This window comes from Sciurus carolinensis, chromosome 7, assembly GCF_902686445.1.
Source record: "Sciurus carolinensis chromosome 7, mSciCar1.2, whole genome shotgun sequence".
Lineage (NCBI taxonomy): Eukaryota > Metazoa > Chordata > Mammalia > Rodentia > Sciuridae > Sciurus > Sciurus carolinensis.
Genome location: NC_062219.1, coordinates 122,972,999 through 122,997,495, shown reverse-complemented (window position 1 = coordinate 122,997,495; position 24,497 = coordinate 122,972,999). Strand labels below are relative to the sequence as shown.

The following is a 24,497-nucleotide window of genomic DNA, read 5'->3' as shown; positions in this document are numbered from 1 at the left end:
CTCAGTTTCCTACTGGCTGGTCCCTGAAGGCCTCTGTACCTAGTTCCATGGACCTTTCCTCAGGCTGCTCATGACAACAGCTGGCTTCCCCAGCTACTAATCCACGCAACACCACAAATGGGTCTTAAATGCATTTCACTAGGCAAAAAAAGTCAAACACAAAAAGTTGGGATTGTAGCTCAGTGGTAGAGCACTTGCCTAGCATGTGTGAGGCACTAGGTTCAATTCTCAGCACCGCATATAAACAAATAAATAAATAAATATAAAGCTCCATTGACTCTAAAAAATATTTTTAAAAATTAAAAATAAAATAAACAAATAAAATAAAGGCATTCTGTCCATCTACATCTACAAAAAATATATAAAAAGCTATATATCATCTGACTTTATTCATATTGTCTTTCTGGGGCTGGGGATATAGTTCAGTACTTGCCCAGCATGTGGGGACCCTAGGTTCAATCCCCAACACTGTCCCCCACAAAAAATCATTTCATCATTCTGGAAAAATCAAATCTGTAGGACAGAATACAGATTTGGTTGGTTTTGAGGGCTGGATAGGAGAGGGTTCAAGGGGCTGGGATTGTAGCTCAGTGGTAGAGCACTTGCCTAGCATGTGTGAGACACTGGGTTCAATTCTCAGCACCACATGTAAAAAAATAAATAAATGTCCATTGACAATTTTAAAAATATTTTTAAAAAAAAGGATTTGAAGAGAAATTTTATGATGAAGGAACTGTACTATATGGTACTAGGGTAATGAAAATAGAATTTCATGCATTCATCAAAACCTCTAGCACTATATATTACAAAAAGTAAATTTTAATATATGCAAGCTGATATATATACACATATATTACTGTGTATTTATATATATTGTTCATTTGCTTTAAGAGGAATAAGCACAACTCCAATTTGCCCTAAAATGCACGTATCTTAAAGCCTAAAAAATTGTACATTTTAAACTACTGTCAATGCCAATCTACACAAGTACACACCAGAGATAATCTCTCCCTAATCCATCTAACCTTAGTAGCAATTAAAACTGGTTAGGGTTTGGATATGAGGTGCCCGCCAAAAGCTCCCGTGTTAATGCAGAAATATTCAGAGGTGTATTTATTGGATTATGAGAGCTGTAACCTAATCAGTTCATCCTAATTTAAATTGATTAAGTAGGTGCTAACTAGTGGCAGATGGGGCATGACTGGAGGATTTGGGTCACTGAGGATGGACCCTAAAAGAGTTCATTTTCCCTCTGCCCCCTTCGCCTTTCTTTTTCTGCTTCCCAACTGCCAGGAGGTAAGCAGTGTCCTCCTGTGCCTTCCTTCAGCCAGGGTATTCTGCCTCACCTCAGGCCCAAAACGATGGAGTAGACCCACCATGGACTAAATCTCTGAAACCATGAACCAAAATAAACTTTCCCTCCTCTGGGTTGTTCTTGTCAGGTACTTTGGCAGATCTGACTAACACAAAAACCAAGACTTCCTCAAGACCACACTCCTGAAAACTGAGGAAATTCCAAATATACATATTTAACTGTGAATGTGTGTGCATGCTATTGTTTTTAGGTCATAGACATAAAGACAGAGTAATCATCCTAACTTGTGACTCTCTAAGCCATTATTTAAACAAATTCACTGGCCTTATACTTGTGAGAAAAAAAGAGTGGTATTTTTGGTCAGTTTACTGAGAGATTCTTCCTTTCTTTGAATTTGTAAGTTAATTCATATGCAGTTTTCATCATACTTGAAGTAATTATAGCATAAAGATTTAGAAATTCTTACTGTATCTTAAAAGAAAACAGACAAGTTTCTACTTTCAATGTTGGCATACCAGCCTGTTTCAGATTGACCCTCCCCCAAGAACAATGGTGAAAGTGATTCAGTAGGTAAGAACATCCACATTAAGACCCTGCAGATTAGTGAAATCATTTTGGAAAGCAGGGTGGAGATTCCTCAAAAAACTTGGAATGGAACCACCATTTGACCAAGCTATCCCACTTCTCAGTTTATACCCAAAGGACTTAAAATCAGCATACTACATGATGCAGCCACATCAATGTTTACAGCAGCTCACTTCACAATAACTGAACTATGGAAACAACCTAGATGTCCTTCAACGAATGAATGGATAAAGAAAATGTGGTACATATACACAATGGAATATTACGCAGCCTTAAAGAAGAATGAAATTATTGCACTTGCAGGTAAATGAATGGAACTAGAGAGTGTCATGCTATGTGAAATAAGCCAATCCCAAAAAACCAAAGTCGGAAAGTTTTCTCTGATAATTGGATGCTGATCCATAGTGGGGGGTGGGTAGGGAAGAATGAAAGAACTTTGGATTGTACAGAGGGGAGTGAGGGGAGGAATGGGGTGGGTGGGGAGGGGAAGGACAGTAGATTGTGGGATAGACATTATTACCCTATATACATATATGAAAAGAATTTTTTATCACTGTAAAAAAAGGTTAATGAAAATAAATAAATAAAAGGTTTAAAAATAAATAAATAAATAAATCTTAAAAAAAATAAAATAAAAAGACCCTGCAGAGCCACCAAGGCACTGAAGACTGACAACTCCATGAGACCAGAGTTCAGACAAGGAACTCCCAGGTATGTGACCTCAGTTTTGGTAACACTCTACTTCAAAGTATTTGTCAAAGTCAGAGTGGTGGCTGGAAGTCCAAGAAGTAGAGTAGGGCTGTTGGCAGACTGCACTGGCAGAGAGATTTAAAACAGAGAACAGAATATTTACAGGATGGAAATGAACAATCTGTCGCTATGCACAAAACACAGACAATCTCACTAAAAATACATACAGATAGACATTTCATCAATATCACCTAGACACAAAAGAGTGGATGCTACATGATTTCATGTGTCAGTTCCAAAAGCTGAACTAATTCATAGCATTGTAAGGCATAAAAGAAGTTACTTCAGTGTCCTTACTTACTTAGAGAGTCTCTTACAGGCAGCACCCAGTTGTATCTTGTGGAGTTTCTTTTGGGGTAGAGGGGCATGGAGATTTTTTTTTACTGCATATATCATAGGTTTTTGCTTTGTAGTTATGAGTTACAATTTATAACAAGATTTTTATTTATTTTAGATTTAGCAACTCATCATGATTAATAAGTGTCATTGTAAAAATGTAACTTTATGAAACAATGCAGAAATAAATATGCAAAAGTTTACAAAACAAAACATACCTTAAACATGCTTAAGTAGATAATTTGAAATTCTGGCTTTTTCAGTCACTTCATTATTATGCAATAGCTTCTAAGTAATCCTTAACTTCAGCTGGAGTAAGCCCCCTGAATCCAGTTTCATTGTAGAGCTCAACTTCTATATTATCTTCTGTCATTTACCCTTCAAAGTTTTCCTTTAGAGTTAAGATGGCTGCATCAACAGCATCTTCAAGCTCCAGATCTTCATTACGTCTTCTCTAGGGAAGTTTTCCCATTCACACAGTTCTTCTCCATTGCTTCAGCCTTTGAGGCAGAGTAAACTCCAAATGGAACAGACAGAAATTAATATGGTCCTCCCTCGTTCCATCCACAAACAAGGAAACTCCAAGTGAATGGACGCCACCTGCTGCTTGTGCATGTATTCTTGCATCACAGAAGCTAAGTCCTGTAACCAAAGTTGTGCGAATGAGTTTTTGATAAGCAAGAGTTTTCCAGCTCTGTGCACAAGCCCACTGTAATCTGGGCCCATGCCATCTACACCAAGCCTATACAGTTGGTAAGTGGTTACTCTTGGTGTACACTCCCCTCATCATACTCAATGGATTTCTGTATATCAGGAATTTTAAACTGATAACAAATAACTGATTTCAGAATAAAGAAATATCCTCTAGATTTAGGCTCCATTTGCCCTCTCCCATGTTTTGAATTTTTGATGTCACAATTTACATCCTTAAGTATTGCCTGTTCCTTAAAAGTTTTTGGATTTGTTAAATTTTTTTCATAGTTTTGTCTTTAAGCATTCATACTAAATATATAAATCGTTTACACACTATGATTATAGAAATAAACTATTCGTAATTTGCCCCTTTATTTATTTGTACCAGTGAATCTTATGGCTTACACAAACTCGACTAACATAGGAAATGAAATAGATTTTTCTTTTGACTCACACATACTCTAAAGATGTGAATTTCAATCAGGTATGGTGTCACATACCCATAATCCCAGCTATGCAGAAAGCCAAGGCAGGAGGATTAAGAGTTCAAGACCAGACTGGGAAATTTAGCTGAGGAAGTAGTTTAGGGGTAGAACAACACTGGGTTCAATCCCAAAAACTGAAAAAAATATATATATGTGAATCTCAGGCTGCCCAGATTTTGAGGGGGCAGAGGTGTCTCCTATTTCATCTTCCACATGAACAAGGTCTGGGTATCATCTCTTATCTACTTCAGCTTATCAGTCCCAGAAAACCAGAGGTATGATTTTCCAAATACAATAAATGCTCTCAAAATAACAGCAACTTTTCCCTTTAAATTCCTGTCCACATGGTCACTTCAGCACAAAAATTGGAATGATACCTAAAAGATGGACATGACCCCTGCACAAGGATGACACGCAAATTCATGGAGTGTTTCATATTTTGGGGATACTGTCTGTCTATGTTATAAAATAAATAAATAAATTCCTGCCCATATTTATATTTTGGTCTCAGTGATTCTCTTGCTCATTCTTCTACATGCTTGCTATTGTTTTTATTTTAGGGTTTTTATTTTTATTTTTTTTTCATCTATTTTATTGTTGGTTTTTATTGAAACCCAAACTTAAAACTACATTACTGGAGTGGAAACCCAATTTAACTATTTGTTAATTCCTGCTTTTTGCCTGACGCAGGGAAAGGGTAAGGATCCATACTCAGCCTAACCACTGCTGGCCAGTACAGGTCTGTGAACTTGGTGTTGTCATCTTTGGTATAATAAAGAAATTTGGTCTTGACCCAGTGGCCTGTCAGATTGTTCCTCTAATCCTTGGAATCTCCTCAGTAATGAGACAATCCTTAGTATGCCAATGAGAGCACTCTGGGCTCAGGGACTCCTCCATAGCTTTGGATAGGGCCAGTTGACAGAAATACCAACTGTGGTAGGAGGGTTGAACTGCCCGCCCCACTTCTAGGCCTCTAGGAGGAAGAAGGAGCTGAAGTGTGAGTTCCATCACCAATGACTAATGATTCAATCACCCATGCTGGCATAGCGACCCCTCCATAAAAACCACCCAATGAGGGTGTTTGGAGAGATTCTTTTTTTTTTTTTTTTTTTATGTTCTTTTTTCTTAGTTGATGATAACCTTTATCTTCTTTTTTTATTTATTCATATGCAGTGCCAAGGATCGAACCCAGTGCCTCACTCATGCTAGGCAAGCACTCTACCACTGAGTTACAATCCCAGTCCCTGTTTGGAGAGAATCTGGATGGCTGAACACATCCATGAGCTGGGAAGGTGGCCACAAAACAGAGGGTCCTGCACTCAAGATCAGTCTAGACTTTATTCTATATCCCTCTTTATCTGTCTACTCCTTTATACCCTTCAAATAAACTGCGATTATAAGGATGGCATGCATTGTCCTGAGTTCTCTGAGTTTTTCCAGGAGATTATCAAAAATTGGAGACAAGGTTGTAGAAACTTCTGAATTTATAGCCAAGAGGGACAGAACTGTAGGTAACCTGGCTTGTGAGGTGAGGGCAGCCTTGTGGGAAAGCCTTTGACATATAGGCTGCAATGCTAATTTCGGGTAGTTAGTGTCACACTTGAACTGCAGAACTCCCTTTGCTGTCAGAGGATCACATAATTGGTTGGTTAAAAGAAAAAAAATGCCCTCACCATCTCACAAAGACAAATTCAGAGAAAGAGTAAGAATGTAAACCTCAACTCTAACTTCTCCCTTGGCAAAGATCAGAAAACTACAAGGATTTATATCATGTCCTCAGCTCTGCTAAAAAGTGTGCTACCAGTTGGTGGTGGCCTAAACTTATTATTAGAAAACACCAGTGTATATGCAGATTCTAAGAGTTACAGACCTGGCTGTTTCATTACCAGTAAGAGGCAAAGGCAAGGAGATGTTTTCAGTAATCGCTTTACCAAGGCCACTGCAATTATCTCAAGTATAAACTGGTAAACACCAAAGCTGGATCTGATAACACACTCTCAAGTGAATGAGTGGGAAGATGTCATTTATTAGTTACTTGTTCATCAGTCAAACTCAAGTGCCTGCAAAGAGACAGAAAAAGTTCCAGTCTCCAATCGTTGTTCCAAGAATTGAATTTTAGTATTCTTTTTGTATCCCTGAGCCCCCAGCACCTCTCTTCCTATGTTAGAGGAATTCCACACTTCACTCTTGCTAAAAGACACAAATCACTTCCCTCCATAAGGGAGGAAAGAAATTCACTTTCCCAAACATTCTTGCAGGAGAATACCATATGAGGCTCCTAGCCTCTGACCAGAATGTGGTGACAGACAGGCAAGCACTGCGCAGAATGAATTTGTATGGTGGCATGAGTGGCAGTAGTGATGTTTAATTCCCAAAGGCAGCAGTAACAGCAGTCCCCATGACATGGTCCAGTGTTCAGCATCAGGGCGTACATGGTATAAGTTAAGTGCCTGGCAGCAGGGACAGTGGATCCTACATAGCACCTGATCTATAGTAGGGCTGTGGATTCTATTCCTACTGTGTAAAACCTTCAAGCCTGGTTCTCTAACCTTCCCCAAAATGAATTTAGCTCCCAATATCATATGTACTACAAGCTAAAAGACATTTGGATTCCATTGTTTGCTCTAAAAAGTGAGAAATGGATCTGGGATATAGTTTGAGAGAGTAAGAGAGGAAATCCAAGATAGCAGACTAGAGGGAGGCTGCGTTCCTTGTTGCTCCATAACTCAGGTTTCAAGCAGAGGATATCTGTTTCTTGGTGAGGCAGTTTTTCCTGCTTATCAAACCCCTGCTGTTTACCCCATTTGTCTACTGTGATCACCTGCAGTCTGCCAGCATATCAACTACTTTTTGAGTGCAGATTGCTCACTGTCTGGCACCTACCATCCGCCATTTACCTGCCTCATGCCTGTCCATCACCTGCCTTTCTCCTACCCAGCACCCACCGCCTGAGGTTCACATGCCGATCATCCAACAGCAGCCAGCAGACTGACTGCAGATCACCAGTGGAGCGATGGCTGCCTGCTATTGCCTGGAAGTTCACTGTCACAGTATCTGCAGGTTTGGTTATACATGGCTGCCACCATTTTGAGAAAACAACCAGGATCTGTAGGACCCCAGACAGGACTAATTGAGCCCCGTCTCCAGGACCCCTCAGCCTGACCAACCGCTCCCTGCCTCCAGGCCCTCAGATCAACTAACTGTGCCCTACCACCAGGACCCCTAGAACGACTGTGCCCCGCCTCCAGGATCCCTGCCTATCCAACCACACCCTGCCTCCAGGACCTCCCAACAACCACAGCCACACCCCCAGCTGCAGCTCCCCAATTTGCCAACCGATTTGGAAACCAGAGCGGCCATCTTGGATAATCCTGGAAGCCATTATCTCCCATTTTTAGGTGGGGCAAATATCATCCTGAGACACCTGCTGGAGACTGGAAGCTCATTGTCAGGTACCTCTCATACATCAGGCTACTGAAGACTGGGAGGTTTGAATACTATATGACTGTTATAGTGTAGATTTTTTTTTCCTTCTTATTGAAAAATTTTAAGTTTTTATTTCTTTACTTTTTATTTTCCTTTTGTTTACCTGTTCCCTCAGTTTCAGAGAGCAATAGCAGAGATCTTCATGTTGAGCTGAGCTGTGATCTGCTACCTGCATTTTCCACCTGGCTGTACAAATGGAGGAGAGAAAAAGATGATATCCCTTCTCACATATGACAATGTTTTGCCCCTATTCTGAGAGCACTGCCCCAGGGTCAGGATTCACCTATTGAACAAGACTTTCAGGTGAAGCTGATCAACATGACCTTGTCTTAATTCTAGAATCTCACACTGGACTCCAGGCTGCACATGTGTTGGGGTGATGTCCTGGGAATTCCTGTGCACAGAAAAGTCCAGGACTCCCTGGTTACATGCCTTCTAGACACAACCAGAAAAGGTTCAGTCTGATTCTCATGTGTGGTCAGATCAGATGGCTCACACTGGAGCTCCAGGGTCTCAGTCCTTGTGCTCTTTCTCTTCTACAGTCATCCCTCCCCTTACTGACCTCAGCTTTGCTTAAGATTTTAAAAAGCACTGTGAGGGCTGCGAGGGCTGGAGGCGCTGCGGCGCGAGTGCGTCACGCCGGCGGAGGGCACGGTGGGCTGCGGCCGACCCGCTTCGAGGAACCGGGCGTCGCAGGCGAGGGGCAGGCGGCCAGGGATCGGCCGGGGGTCGCCAGAGCGCAGCCGGCGGCTCCATTCATTCGCGCGGCTCCGCCTCGTTGCCCGGGCTCCGGCGGCTCCCGGGACGCGTTGGAGAGAGCAGAAAGGGACCACTGAACACGTTGAGACCCTTCCGAGATTTGGATAGTTGTAGCAATCTATTCAATTACTTCATTTTGGTCATACTCAAAATCAGCTCTCAGATTGAAGAAGATGGCATTCCCGGTAGACTTGCTGAATAATTGCAGTCATGAGGAATTGGAAAATGCTGCTGAAGATTACATGTCAGATTTAAGGTGTGGGGACCCTGAAAATCCAGAGTATTTTTCTTTTCTCAATATTACGATTCCTATTAGGCTTTGTACCTCTCTATGGTGGAGATCAGACCCAGAAAGTTCTTGCACTTTTTGCACCTGAGGATTCACTCACAGCTGTGGCACTTTACCTTGCTGATCAGTGGTGGGCTATTGATGATATTGTGAAAACATCTGTCCCTTCTAGAGAGGGTTTAAGCAGGATGGAAAGGAGTGAAAGGGTTGAAGCAGGATATATTGCCGGGGCCGCAGATAGGGCTGGGGAGACCTTGGATCTGCGTGGCTGGAAGCATAAAGACAACACTGAGCCCTGAAGGAGATGCTGGGCGTTTGGTGAGCACTCTTGGGGAGAGAGTGGTTCTGTATGTTCTGAATCGAATTATTTATAGAAAACAGGAAATGGAGAGAAATGAGATCCTATTCCTGTGTCATAGCAGTACTGATTATACTAAGATTCTGTGGAAGAAAGGAGAGGCCATTGGGTTTTATTCAGTTAAGCCTACAGGAAGCATATGTGCCTCATTTCTTACCCAAAGTTACCAACTGCCAGTTCTTGATACAATGTTCGTAAGAAAGAAATTCAGAGGCAAAGATTTTGGGCTTCATATGCTGGAGGACTTTGTTGATTGCTTCACAGAAGATGCACTTGGTTTGCGGTATCCACTGTCTTCTCTTATGTATACAGCTTGCAAACAATACTTTGAAAAGTATCCAGGAGACCATGAACTCCTTTGGGAAGTAGAGGGTGTTGGACACTGGTACCAGCGAATACCAGTCACCAGAGCATTACAGAGAGAAACACTTAAAATTACAGTTTCTCAGAATGAAGCCAAAAGACCTGTGTCTGGAGAATATGGTCTTGCAGCTGTTCCAGAGTATGAAGTGGGAACTGAGGACAATCAATCCAGTGAGATGCAGCTAACAATTGATTCTCTAAAGGAGACCTTTGCAAGCACATCCGAAGGTCATGAAAAAACACCTGTTTCTACTCGTACTCGAAGCAGTCATCTAAAGCGGCCAAAGATTGGAAAGCGGTTTCAGGATGCTGAATTTTGTGGTTCTCAAGGAGAAGAGGAGAAAACTGCCCAGACCTCACTGACAGTTTCAGTAAACAAATTAGAGTCTACGCGCATATCAGAGATCTCAGAAGAATTCCTGGAAGAAGAACCTGAGCAGAGAGTGATTGAATTTGAGGATGAAAGTCGTGATAAAGATGTCCGGCCTGTACCTGAAACCCAGCCACGCCTGGAAAAGCAAGATGAAAAAGACTGAATTAGAGCCTATGAATGGTGAGGTAATGGATGATACTCTTAAGACTTCACTTACAACAGAAGAGGAGGACTCCATTAGTGAAGGTTTAGAAGAAGAATTAAAAGTGCAGTCTTTTAATTCTAGTGAAGACACTATAAATCTCGTTCCACTGGTGGTAGAATCCTCAAAACCTCCTGAGGTTGTTGCACCAGATAAGCCCCCACATATAACTGATACAGAAATGTTGATAGACCAAGGCCCATCTGATGACAAAGGGCACACTGAAGAGAAACTGTCTCCAGTTTCAAGAAAGAAAGCACATTTTGGGAGTTCAGACAAAGTCAACAGTTATCTCAAATGAAGACGGATCTGACAGTGGTTTTCCAAACTCGGTGATAGCTGAATTTTCTGAAGAACCGGTGTCTGATAATTTATCACCTAACACAACTTCCTCACTTGAGGACCAGGGTGAGGAGGGGGTGCCTGAGCCCCAGGAAACATCTACCGCTCTTTCTCAGAGTTCTTTGATAGAGGTTGAACTTGAAGATGTGCCATTTTCACAGAATGCAGGACAGAAGAATCAGTCAGAGGAGCAGTCTGAGGCATCTTCTGAGCAACTGGATCAATTTACACAATCAACAGAAAAAGCTGTGGATAGCAGCTCAGAGGAGATAGAAGTGGAAGTGCCTATAGTAGACAGGTGGAATTTAAGAAGAAAGGCCAAAGGGCATAAAGGACCTGCTAAGAAGAAAGCCAAGCTGACCTGAATGAAGAAGAAATGCGTATAAATCATCTTTGTAACATAATTGTTTTTAAAACATAGTAATTAATAAATGGCATGGGACACAGGACAAAAGTTTCCAAAATTTCAATTTGAACTGGAATTTATGATGCAGTTTTTCTCTCCCTTTAGGACCTACGGTTTACCATTCTTTTTAATTTTTCAGACTATTTTGTGTAAATAGAATTTTTTATTTTTATTAACCATGTTTCAATTTTGGGAAACCAGATATTATATTTTTCTTTAACAGGTGGGATACTTGACCATTAATATTTCAAAAAAATACAAATTAAAAAAGTGAAAAAAAAATTAAAAAAAATAAAAAGCACTGTGAAATATCACCTCCCAAATCTAAATCCAGGACAGAATTAATTCATTCATTCATTCATTCAATCATTCACTCATTCATTCATTCTATCCTTCCTACTTCCCCACTACCAGTACCAGAGATTGAACCCAGGATACTCTACCACTGAGCTACATTCCCAGCTCTTTTTAATTTTTATTTTGAGACAGTGTCTCAAGTTGCTGAAGCTGGCCTCAAACTTATGATCCTCCTGCCTCAGCCTCCTGAGTAGCTGGGATTATATTATAGGCATGCACCACTATGCCAGATCCAGGCAAGAATTTTCCAGACTTCTTGTCTGCCTGCTGACTTGGCCACCTCACCTGCATGCCTAGTGGACATCTCAGCTCAATGTCTCCTACACTGAAAGTCTGGGATGCATTAAGTTACCCTCAAATATGCCCCTTCCATAGTCTTCCAGCAACTCCACTATCTCCTTTCACAGTTCAAAATCATTGGTGTCCTCCTTGATTCCTTTCTCACATCCCAGATTCAGTCCATTAGAAAGTAAAGTTCATCTTCAAGTTCAAAGCCAGCCTCAGCAACTTATAGAGACCCTAAGCAACTCAGCGAGACCCTGTCTCTAAAATATTAAAAAGGGGGCTGGGGGCTGGAGAGATAGCTCAGTTGGTAGAGTGCTTGCCTCGCAAGCACAAGGCCCTGAGTTCAATCCCCAGTACCGCAAAAAATAAAATAAAATAAAATACAAAAAGGGGGCTGGGATGCAGCTCAGTGGCAGAGCATCTGCCTTGCAATTGCAAAGCCCTGGGTTTGACCCCCACTTCCAAAAAAGACATATATATATTATATATATATATATATATATATATTAATGTGTCAATCAGACTATATGACAAAGTTCAAGGCAAACTGTTGTCATTCTCAAAAGACCAGTAGCCACCTTGCTCCCTGTAAAATTAAAAGAGCCTTGGCAGGAAACCCCTTCAGTAGCATTTATGCAGGAACCGCTGTGACACCTGAAACCTGTACTAAATGCTTTATATGGTGGTTGATAGCCAGCGTTGTTATCTTGGCTGGGATCATCACCTCTGTATCCACTGCTATGGTGGCATTACATCAGCAAGTACCAACTACTCATTATCTTCGACAGTTCCAAAAAAAATTTCATGGAGATATGGCAAACTCAAGTCCATATTGATCAAGAAATTTTGGGCAAAATTCAACAACTAAAAGACTCTATTGTATGGCTGGGAGAACAAGTACAAGATTTACAATGGGCTCAGAGATTTCAATGCCATTATAACATTACCCAAATTTGTGTTACTAAAGTTCCATATACTGATACCGAAATTCAATGGCAAAATGTACATAATCACCTAATGGAGCTTGATCCTTTTCAGGATGCTTCTTTGTTCGTGTTAAAATTACAGTCTCAGTTCCTGGCCATGGCCAATGCAAAAACACCTACTTTTGATAATGAAGAGATTTTGGGAAGTTTAGCTGAAGGAATTTCTTCCCTTAACCCTTTTAAATACTTTTCTACATATCTAGCTGGGATATTAGGTATAACTGTACTATTAATTTTATTTCTTTTCTTGTTTTGTATAGTCTGTCAGGAAGGATGGAGACAATTAAACCATAAGGGAAAAAATGGTTCCAAAATTCATTATGCTTCCTTTGCTTCAAAGGACCAGGTCTCCTGAGATCATGGAGAATGCACCCTGAATCTGAGTGGGGCATGGTGACCCTTGATCAAGGAGAAAAATAAGGCCCCAACTGTACTACCTGCTCCATACTTTACTTGTATGTTTCCTAGCATTTTAGAATAACATATCCTGTTTTGTCACTGGTAAAAATGTTTTCCTAGCACTAGCAAACGAGTTAATCCTCATCTTTCTCATAATAACTATCCTTCTCTGTATTCTTAATTTTATACAGAAACAGCTTCTTAGTAAGGTGACCTGTTTAGCTCAAACTGCCTCCCAAGAACACATCAGAGCCATTCTCCTCCAGTACTCACAATCTGTCTCTCTGAAACCACAAAAAAACAACTTCCCCTTCGATGACCTTGAGACTCCTTCCATGTACACCTCAACCTCAGTCCAAGAAGCTCTGAATTCTCTCCCAGAACTCCAAAAGAAATGGGGAGCCCCCCTACTTTGACCCTGCTCAGGCAGGAAGGTGTCAAACATAATACTGACACCCCTACTCATTATCCCCTTTCAGACTCTGGAATGAAGTATATGGAAAATGACAACCCCCAGGGAAAAGGGGGAACAACAACCCCCAGGGAGAAAGGAGGACAATGGGTCCTGGTTGGGGAAAGAAGGAAAACAATGAGCTCTGGATTTTCACCATTTCCCAGCAACAATGGGCTTTGAACATTCACAACTGCTCCCCCTTGCACAACTGCCCAACTGACCCATTCTGCTATGATTCAAGTCTCACTTAAACCCTATAAAACTCAGGCCCCTCTTGTAACCAATTGCCATTTTTCCCCTGAAAATGAGCCACTCCATTGCTTGATAAGGAAAGCCTTGCTGATCCATCGAGGTCTATCCCTGTTTAGTATACTTTTGCTTTCACAGAGGACAATGAGACCAGAACTCAATGCAAGAAAAGAAACAGGCATAATCCTCTATAGAAACTAAGAAACAGGGAATAAACCCAAAAGATGGAGGATGAGGGTCACACTCCGGTCTGGGCCCAGGCTGGACTGCTCACAGGACAGGAGACAGGTCCAGGAGACAGGAAAAATTTCTCGTAATGCCAGTCCCAGTGATCACAGGTCCTGGTAGTGTTGTGCCCAAAGGCTCAAGATCCCACAAAGACCACCAGAGACCATGATCAATGCAAGCAACAAAGAGTCATTTATTAGCAAGCTCGAGCCTGGTCCTCTGCGCCCTCGAAAACCGGTGACGCTAAGAGGCCCCGAGCCCTCGTTTAGCAGGGTTTTTATAATGAAAGGCAAGCAGTTTTACAGTGTTCTTTTAATTGGTTAACATTTGAACAGCTAAACATTAGTCCTCCTCTGGTTGGGTCCTGCCAATCTATTTGATTCTCATTGGGTCCCGCCAGAACTGAACGGTCCTAGTGGAAGAAGGGAGGAGGGAAGGGGTGAACTATGCAGGAGATGAGTTGGGGCTAAGCCCCCCCTGTCCTTGACAGATAAGGTCTCCAGGCAACCGCACATTCCTCAGACAAATATCTCTTAACAACCTTGGTAAGCACAGGGGCCCAGCAGTCCTGTTTGTCCTGTATTGCCTGCATTTGGGTGATTGAGACAGTTAGCAGCACAGATACCACCCTGTTCTCAACAATAGGACAAGGTTCTACTGGGACAAAGTTCTACTGGAGGGACAAAGACAAGGGAGTAAAGAAGATAACCTAGCTGAGGAGGAACCACTTCAAAGCCCATCATGGTCTGAGTACCAACTAGCCACAGGCCCATTCACACTGGGTTCCTCACCCTCACAATCTTCTCCTGTCCCCACCAGCAGCTGACTTGGAACACTAAAAACAGATTCTAGAAGGTTCTCAGTGCTTCCATTTATTTCTTCCCTCAAATTTTAGGAATCTTCTCTTAATTAACCAGTCAACTGTTTGGGTCAAGATTTTGAAAAAACAAATTTATGTTCAGATTCTTATTTTCAGGATAGAAGTAAGAAGCTGTCGTGCAGTGCACCTTGATGTTGAACCCAGGATAGAGTTGCTCCAGGTACACCTCTGCTGGCACAGAAAAGGTGATTGGAGAAGAGACAGTGCGGAGACAGGGGTCCTGGAGAGCAGGGTTGGACTGGTCTCCTCACGTCTTCACATTATGCCCATAGAAACACAGACACATTCAGAAGTCATCTGCTGAGTGGGGTGTGGTGGTGCACACCTGTAATCCCGCTACTTAGGAGGCTGAGACTGGAGGATTGCAAGTTCAAGGTCAGCCTCAGTAACTTAGCCTGACCCTAAACAACTTGGTGGGACCTGTCTCAAAAAATAAGAAGGTATGCAACTCAGTAGTAAAGCACCCCAGAGTTCAATTCCCAGGACTAAAAAAACAAAACAGAAGCCAGTTGCAGAAAGAGAATCCCTGAGTTCTTGGAGTCACAAAGGGGAGACTTGAACAAATCTTGTGTTGCTGCATCACACACAAGGCAGTTGTCTCGTGCTACAGAATAAAAGTACCATGAACAAATTAAGGTCAGTTCCTATAAGTGGTAACATTCTGAACAACCTATAGTTCACTCAAAAGATCCAGAGTACCTGTAACCTAGTCCAATCTCCTGTGCCCCCCCCTCCGCCCCACTTAAGCCCTCCAGGATTTCACCTTTACAGGTCAAAAGAAAAATCAGAGCCCTGGGCACTGCCATTACTTGGGGCAGAAGAAAAACAAGATATACTCAGAGCCCAGAAGACAAGAGCTAAAGGAGGAAGTATGGGTGGGTGAGCTCCTCTATGGGCTCCTACGTACACTATCCTGAATGTTTCAGAGACAACATGCTCCCCCAGTATTTACTTAGAGCCTAGATAACTCCTCTTCTACCTGTGAGAAAAAAACAACCTGTGAGGGGCCAAAGAGGAGTCAGGGCCATGAGGGCCCAGAGGAAACCCCTAGTCTTGAACCTCAGGGAAGTTTCCAGACTGTGACCACAGACCCAGGGAAGGATAAAGGAAAGGAGTTATACAGGCGCTTAATCAACTGCCATTCTGGAAGTCTGTCCTCAGCAGTGATCATTCCCTCTGACCTCTGACATCTGGGAATCAGCTCCTCATCATGACAGTCATCATGGTGATCATTTTGTCCTGTATTTTCCTTGTGCTTTACAATAGAGTAAGTGTCAGCAAGTGTGTGTGGGTGGTGCTTCCCATTGATGAGGCAGAGCTCACTCCTACCAGGGGCCTGGAACAAAAACACTCAGACCCCACCATTTCCCTACCTGCATTCCTCCTCTGCATCACAACAGCCACCACAGCTCCAGTGACCCAGCTACAAGGAGAACCAGGCCAGCAACAATTCCCATGGTGAACTGAGAAGGTGGCTCTGGGAAGTGAAGTGAAGGGAAGGGAAGGGAAGTGAATGGAAGGGAAGGTAGGTAAGGACCCCTTATCCCCAGCTCTCAGCCCTGACTCTGCTGAGGATCACCAGAAGGGCTCTACTTTCCCTGCCAACAGCTCTCATTCCCTCCTTACCCCATCTCACAGTGAGGGGCTCAGGCAGCCCCTCATGGTGCACATGGCATGTGTATCTCTACTCCTCCCCAGAAGGCACCACCACAGCTGCCCACTTCTGGAAGGTTCCATCCCCTGCAGGCCTGGTCTCCACAAGCTCCATCTCCTGAGTCTGGTCTGCCCCATCCGTCTGCCAGGTCAGAGTGATCTCCTTAGGGTAGAGAAGCCCAAGGCCCAGCACCTCAAGGTGATGTCTCCTTCAGGTCTGGGGTGGTGGGTCACACGTGTCTTTGGAGGGTCTAAGGGGAAAGTTGGAAAATTCAGCCACTTTGCATTATTCCTGGTGTTCTGAAGCAGCACTCATGACTATCAGAGAATAGACAGGACATCTGGGGGTGGGGGAGAGTGCAAAATACCTGGATACAGGCATCTGGGATAATTTATTTCTTGCAAAGTCTAGAATCAGATTGAGCCAACCCAGGTAAGGAGGCCCCAGGTCTCCAAAGGAGAGAAAGGAACTTCTGTTTCTGACTAGAAGTCAAGAAACTCAGAATATCTGGAGTCAAATCTGCAAAGGCTTTGAATGTGGGGCAAAGAACAAGGCATGGGAGAGGGCATGGTTCACAATCTGCTGCCAAAGTTAAAGCAAAGTGCTGGCCGGACTCTGGTGTACAACTATTATCCCCAGATACTCAGGAAGCTGAGGTAGGAAGATTTTGCAAGTTAAATTCGAGGGCAGACTAGACAATTGAACCAGACCCTGTCTCAAATGTATAAAATAAAATAAAATAAAATAAATAAATAAATAAAATAAAATAAAATAAAATAATAAAATAAAATAATAAAATAAAATAAAATAAAGGCAGGGAGGTGCGGGGAGGACCTGGTGATGTAGCTCAGGGGTAAAGCGCTTGCCTAGCAGGCATTGAGTCCTTGGGTTCAATTCCCAGGACCTCCAGAAAGTAAGAAAGGAACAAACGAAGAAGGGAGAGAGGGAAGGACATGTCCACGGGTTATTTCAGGGATCTTCTCTCTCAATCCCTGGTGTTGGATCTGAAAACCTGATCTCACCCTTTCCCTCCAGACGCCAGACAGCTGAAATGTTCTAGCCAGTATTCCATTTTCCTCTTCTCAGAAGATGCCAGCCCTAGCAGAAGCCCAGCAGAAGGGCTCACTCCACATACCTGAGCGCTGCAGTATCTCCTTCCCATTCTTCAGGTATTTGTGGAGTTCCTCCAACTCACGTGCCCTCCAGGTAGGCCCTGAGCGACTCTGTGTCCCATTTGGCCCGGGAGATCTGAGCCGCCGCCTCCACAGCGGTCCAGGAGCTCAGGTCCTCATTGAGGGCGAGGTAATCGACGCCACCAGCAGCAGCCTGACGGTACCCGCGGAGGAGGCGCCCCTCTGGGTCCACTTCGCAGCCCAGGGTCCACTGAAGTGTGGGAGATCCTGGTCCCGCCCAGGCGGTCAGCCACGCCACCAGCCCGCCCCCATCCTCCCCAATCCAAAGGGGATTTCCATCAAAACTGAAAAAGGAACTGGGTTAACGGCCCCAGCGGGTTTTTCCCGGGTGGAGGGTCTCAAATGAATCTCCGACCTGGGGACTCGGGACAACTCGGGTCGGTAGGTGTGGGATGTGAAGGAATCATGACTTCGGACCCGGACCCAGAGTCACTCACCGCCCTAGCTCTGGTTGTGGTAGCGGTGCAGGTTGCGCAGGTATTCTAGGTCACTCCGCGTCGCGGACTTGCACTTCCATGTCTCTACCTCCCAATACTCGGGTCCGACTCCATCTGCTCCATCCACGGCGCCCGCGGCTCCCCCTCGGATTGGCAGCGTGGCTGTCGAAGCGCACGAACTGCGAATCATCCACGTAGCCGACGGTCGTGTACCGGTACTCTCCGCGGCCGGGCCCGGTCACGGCGATAGGCAAATACCTCAGGGAGTGGAACCCTGGGGATGGAGAGCGACCAGGATCCCAGGTTGATGAGGCCGGGAGGAGAGGTAGAGGGGCGAGTACCGGTGAAACCGAACCGGGACTGCTCGGGACGCAGGACACGACCTAGGCGAGAGAGCAAGAGAAAGGCGAGGGTCCACGGCGGGGACGAGGTGGTGGGGTCTCGTCCACCGAGGAAGAGTGGATGGGGGAAGGGTTGGGGCCTGAAGATCGGTGGTGGCCGGGTCGCGACCTCCCGGGGTCCAGCGCTCCCTCTGGCCCGTCCCTCCGCAAGTCTGCACTCACCCGCCCAGGTCTCGGTCGGGGCCAGGACCCGTAAGAGCAGCAGGAACAGGGTTTGGCGCGCCATGACCCTATCCTCAGATTTGGGGAAACTCTCAGTTCCAGCCTGTCCCTGAGGACTTTATAACCGGGAACCGCGGTGACGTTGAATGGCTTCCCTAGGAACCCGACACGAAATGGGATGGAGAACTGAGATCGCGTCACGAGTGTCCAGGCTGAAGGACCTGACTCGGACTGGGACATGGAGGGAAACTTCAGGTGAGGTGGGGAATCCCCAAAGCTCGGCTTTAGTCCCGCAGAACTCAGACACCACACTAGGGCCTGAGACCTTGAAATCCTTGCACTGGGGAATCTGAAATTTTCTACTGACCTCTCTTCTGCGCTAATAGGTCATTGTCTCCCGGAGTCCGGGGTTTGAGAAAACCTTGGGAGTCACCCATGCTGGGCTCAGCCCCCTTTTCTCTTCCTGGAATCCCTCTCCCTGGATTCCCTCTCCCTGAGCTATACTCCTACTCACTAACAGAACCCTTGAACTTTTCTAGAAGAAAACTCACCCACAGGAAAAAACGATGCCAGAGAGTGAGTGGGCCTACCAATGGAGTGTAAAGACAGAGGGAAGCTTTCTCCTTAAACTTGGCATCACGTAGATTCCCATAGACACCAGGTTTCTGTTTATTTATTAACTACAGTGGAGAGTACAGTCTGGATAATCCCTGACTAGTCAGAAATCTGATCTGTTAAAAAAAAAAAATTATTTTGGCTGGTGAGGTGGTGCTGTTACAGGGCATTGCCCTTCCCCCAAGCGGAGGCAGTTGAGGAGTTGAACCCCCTCTCCCCATTCCCTACTCTCATCCCCTTCAAATGGAATTCTTACAATCATGCCATAAATATTTCAGTTGCTCAGAATAACAGGCATGAGTTTATTAGAAGGGACAGGAAATGGGAAAGGGGGTCACTCTCAAGGGAAACAGTGGGTCTTCTCTAAGAAAAGAGGGTCTACAACACCTTTCCTGCCCTCTAATTTTATTAGGTGACCCAGGGAAGTTTCCAGAGTGTCCAACCCAGGTCCACATTTTGACTTTTGACTGTCAGCAAAGACATCTCAAAGAGATGGTGTAATGCTCACAGAGTTGGAGACTTTAAGGAAATTGAGGCCCCCCTGTTTTTGCCTCCTTAATCAGATTATTACCCTTTGAATAGCCCTCAGCAAGCTTTCTTTGTGAAGGTCTTCATGTTTTGGTTGCCAGGTTGCCATGGGGGATTCAGGCCACTTGGTAGGGTGTGACATGATCTTAAATAATAGTTTTTCTTACAAGGAAGTTATTATGACTGTAGAAGGTTTAAAACATTCCAAGCCCCCATCTTCCAGTTGCCTATCAGTCAGATAAGGCACATAGTGGTTTTCAGTGCCCTTCATTGTTCATTGTTCTTCTTATTTTTTTTTTTTGGGGGGGTGACGTTGGGGGGCACTGGGGATTGAATCCTGGAGTGCTTAACCACTGTGTCCCATCCCCAGTCTTTTTTATTTTTCATTTTGAAACAGGGTCTCACTAAATTGCTTAGGCCCTCACTAAGTTGTTGAGGCTTTCCTCCAACTTGCAATCCTCCTACCTCCATCTCCTAAATCACTGAGGTTACAGGTGAGTGCCACCATGCCTTGTCTTTTTCTTCTTCTTCTTCTCTCCTCCTCCTCCTCCTCTTCCTCCTCCTCCTCCTACTTCCTCTTTTGTACTGGGTGTAAGAAAAAAAAAAAAAAATGAAAGAAATAGAAAGGAGAGGAGAGGCAGTTCAATAGTAACATAGGTTTATTCATCACAAGCCAGGTGTTTTCAGGATTCCAGTCCCAGATAACAATTTCCTTTCTTTGTAAGATGATGGAGTATTGCCTGGGTTTTAGGGTCAGACTGAGTCAGAGTGACCATGAGGTGACTCATTCTAAAATGAAGGATATATTTCAAAATGGCATTGCCTGTGTCAAGCTCTACCTAACATTCCTAACTTTTTATTTGATAAGAAAAAAGGGGGGGTGAAGGGAGAAGAGGTGGCAATGTCTTTAAATTTCCTGATGAGAGAGGTCTTCAACTGAGAATTCCTATAGATGTTGGTATTCAGCAGTTATGGAGCTGGCAGGAGGGTGTTCTGGACCCTCTGGTCAGTAGTGGTATTGATGGTCCTATACAAAGGAGGTGAACAGCTGAAACATGGAGGACCCAACAGCAAGGCCAATAATTATACAGAGAATAAGGAAGAGAAAAAGAACCTAGGCAAGTTCCTGTCCCGTTAGTGGGCAAACAGATATAAGAATTATTTCTGTATAGAAAAAAGATTCCCTGATTATAGTTGAGGCAGTCAGAGAGGTGATGGGAGACAACTCGCTTTAGCTGGAGGTAGGGTCTTATAGGGAAATTTTAATGGGACTGTGGTAGGTGGCCATGGTGGGCCTGGAGGTAGCCCACGTTGTGGTTGACATCTAAAGGAGGAGCGCTGGCAGGGATGTTAGAGGGGAAGGAAAGGCATCTGGTTGGCATAAGAGGAGAAAGGACACAGAGGAGTGTGATGAGTTATGGTGAGAATTAAAACAAATGGAGACACTGAATTTGGTTAGGATGTCTCTGCCAAGGATATGGGTTGGGCATCCACGCCCAAGTGCGACTTTCCAGTCACACAGCCAAAAACAGACAAAAACAGTTTCAGCCTAGGGTTTTAATCTGGGGTGGTGGTATCCCATTCTCTGAGGTCCCCATTTCTATCTACCTATAGGTAATCTATTTCCTCCCTCAGTCCCTCCTCTGAAGAGGTCCTTGACTGCTATCAGGGAAAAGAGGTGATGACCACTCTGGCTTCTTCAAGTTAATGGTTGGTGTCAACCATGGCAGTCAGAAGAGGTCCAGAGAGTCTATATAGAGGGCCTCTGTAGAATTTGAGAGGCAGCTTCATAGAGGGTTCTATTTCCATGACCATCTGGAGCTTCATGGACATGTGGGCATCTCGTGCATCAGGGAATTCCAGCAGTTCATGATGGATATTGGCAGGTGACTGAACAAGTTGTACACAGGGCAGGGATCATGCTAGGACAACAATAAACAATAGAGCGAAGCATTATTTTCTGCAAACAATTAGCACAAAAATGATCAGTGTTACCAACCAGCCTCCAAAGACCACAAAGATAATAATAGATAATGGATAATAGATAATAATATTAGAGTTTAGGGTGTGTCCTGACATGTCATTTATTTGTGAGTGGAGGTCATACAAGTCTTTAGAAACACTAGTAGAGTTGTTAGAAACATAACGTTTAATTTTTATAATGGCACAGGTATCCCCTATGAGCTGTGGACTGTCATCTGATTTCTGTAAAGCAGCTTTTTATTGGCTTTATCTCTGTGTTAGTCAAAGGATCCCATTCGTTAGTGGCCTCACTTAGTTCTCTCTTGGTAAAGTAAGTTAGGAATTTTATGTACCACATTACATTTTTTAAAAATATTTTTAGTTGTAGATGGACATAATACCTTTATTTGTTTATTTATTTTATGTGGTGCTGAGGTTCCAACCCAATGCCTCACATATGCTAGGTGAGCACTCTACTATTGAGCCACAACCCCAAACCCTCAGCCCCACATTACATCTTTTAAATCAATCTGAGGGATAAATTGCCGGGGTCCAGCCCTAACAGTGGTCAGCGGTCCTAGGTGGATGGGAGGCATCAACGCGGTAGAGAAACAGCACAGAGACACCAAGTATGCTGAGGCTGAATCTGAATCTTTATTGTTCACAGAATCTTTTTGTATGTTTTTTCTTTGGTATTGATTATATCATTTCATCGTTAATACAATGAAATGTTAAGTAAAAAAAATCTTTAAGAGTATAATTAATGATCTTTTTCAAGAAACATGTTCTTACTGCATGATAGCTTAAATCAAAAAAACCCCAGTTCCCAGCAAGGTAGAGGGCACCATGCTCCGTTTAGTTTTAATTTCCCTGAAAGAATACATCATTAAATTTCTATAGAAGTTACCCTTTCCAAGAACTCTAATGTTAGTTATTAACAGTGGAAAGTTTTTGTTATTACTAACAAAGAATAGAAGAATCAGCTTATAGTTAATATTTATTATATTTCATGTACTCAGTGGTGGACTAAAACTCTATTTTTATCTTTAAAGAACTAGACATAGGAAGAATACAAATTGTACTCATGATTAATCTATTTATTTTTTATTAAGTGGGAAAAATATCCTTAAACTTAATCATAAACACTAAGAAAGCAATAAAGACCAAACACCACATCAAAGCTCAGAGGAATACATTCTCATATACCTATATATAACTTTTAGAGAATGTGTATATTAAAGAAATCACAGGCTCCTTACAAATTTGAGCAAATCATAATTGCTTATTTATGATTTCATCTAATATTAATATTAAACTCTATTATATGCTATTTTGTGTCCCAACACCATGAAATCTCCCCAGTATTCTCTATAATCTGAATCTAAGGATATATTGATTATTAGTATTAAAAGCAACTGCATATGGATACATGCCATACCTATGACCCCCAAGAGGGAGGATAATTGCTCACCAGATCCATGTCAAATGTTGAGTCCTCAATTCCAACAGAACCGTGTCATGTGCTGGAAAGGTGGGAAATAGACGTGGCAATAAATATTAGAGCTAGGTAATCATACCAATGAAAAACAGATGGAGTTTATCTATGTAGGAGGTTAAGAAAATTTGTAGGTCTTAAACTAACTTAGAACAAGCTTGTGATTCTGTTAGTGTCTTTTGTTACCCTTTCTTTATAACCTCCCAGTTTTATTTCTTTGTGGAAGACCTAATGCAAGTGTACATTTTGAGTTACATTAAAAGAGGTATTGCCTACCCTAAGATTTCATCTCACCCCAATTAGAATGGCGATTATCAAGAACACAAGCAACAATAGGTGTTGGCGAGGATGTGGGGAAAAAGGTACACTCATACATTGCTGATGGGGTTGCAAATTAGTGCAGCCACTCTGGAAAGCAGTATGGAGATTCCTCAGAAAGCTTGGAATGGAAACACCATTTGACCCAGCTATCCCACTCCTTGGCCTATACCCAAAGGACTTAAAATCAGCATACTACAGAGATACAGCCACATCAATGTTCATTGCTGCTCAATTCACCATAGCCAGATTGTGGAACCAACCTAGATGCCCTTCAGTTGATGAATGGGTAAAGAAACTGTGGCATATATATATATATATATACAATGGAATATTACTCCACCATGAAGAATGATAAAATTATGGCATTTGCAGGCAAATGGATGAAATTGGAGAATATCATGCTAAGTAAGATAAGCCAATCTCAAAAAACTAAAGGATGAATGATCTCGCTGATAAGCGGATGAGGACATATAATGGGTGGGTGGGGTTAGCGTTAGGGTTAGGGTTAGGTTTAGGGTTAGGGATAAGGAGGGTGGTAAGAAAGGAGGAAGGAAGGACTGTATAGGGGGAAAAGAGGGGTGGAAGGGGTGGGGGGAAGGGAAAAAATAACAGAATGAATCAAACAACATTGCCATATGTAAATTTATGATTACACAAATGGTATGCCTTGACTCCATGTACAAATAGAGAAACAACATGTATCCCATTTGTTTACAATAATTTAAAAAAAAAAAAGAGGTATTGCCTTTTTCTTAGTGTCCATGTGTGACTGTGGTTTGGTTATTCTCTCCTGCCAGGTGTTTAAGACCAAGTTGTAGAATGGAACCACCATTTGACCCAGTTATCCCACTCCTCGGTATATACCCAAAGGACTTAAAATCAGCATACTACAGTGACACGGCCACATCAATGTTTATAGCAGCTCAATTCACAATAGCAAAGCTATGGAACCAACCTAGGGGCCCTTCAACAAGTGAATGGTTAAAAAAAAATGTGGTATATATATACATAATGGAATATTACTCAGCCATAAAGAACAATGAAATTATGGCATTTGCCAGTAAATGGATGGAACTGGAAACTACCATGCTAAGTGAAATAAACCAATCCCCAAAATCCAAAGACCAGTGTTCTCTCTGATATGTGAAT

General features: G+C 43.1%; 1 protein-coding gene, 1 non-coding gene and 2 pseudogenes across 2 annotated transcripts; 2 read left to right on the top strand and 2 right to left on the bottom strand.

The window, feature by feature from the left end:
- Positions 1–3,260: 3,260 nt before the first annotated feature.
- LOC124989329 (proteasome subunit alpha type-2-like) lies at positions 3,261–3,867 on the bottom strand (annotated as a pseudogene).
- Positions 3,868–4,500: 633 nt separating this feature from the next.
- On the top strand, positions 4,501–4,606 carry LOC124989805 (U6 spliceosomal RNA). Its single transcript, XR_007109627.1, has one exon. It is a non-coding gene; the product is annotated as a U6 spliceosomal RNA (small nuclear RNA).
- Positions 4,607–8,573: 3,967 nt separating this feature from the next.
- Positions 8,574–10,701, top strand: LOC124987964 (soluble lamin-associated protein of 75 kDa-like). The gene is given in 5 exon segments (XM_047557071.1): positions 8,574–8,722; positions 8,724–8,802; positions 9,182–9,942; positions 9,944–10,277; positions 10,279–10,701. Coding segments are annotated over 5 exon segments (1,737 nt in total). The 5' UTR covers positions 8,574–8,582.
- A 4,838-nt stretch (positions 10,702–15,539) lies between these two features.
- LOC124989327 (HLA class I histocompatibility antigen, alpha chain G-like) lies at positions 15,540–20,078 on the bottom strand (annotated as a pseudogene).
- Between the last annotated feature and the right edge of the window lie 4,419 nt (positions 20,079–24,497).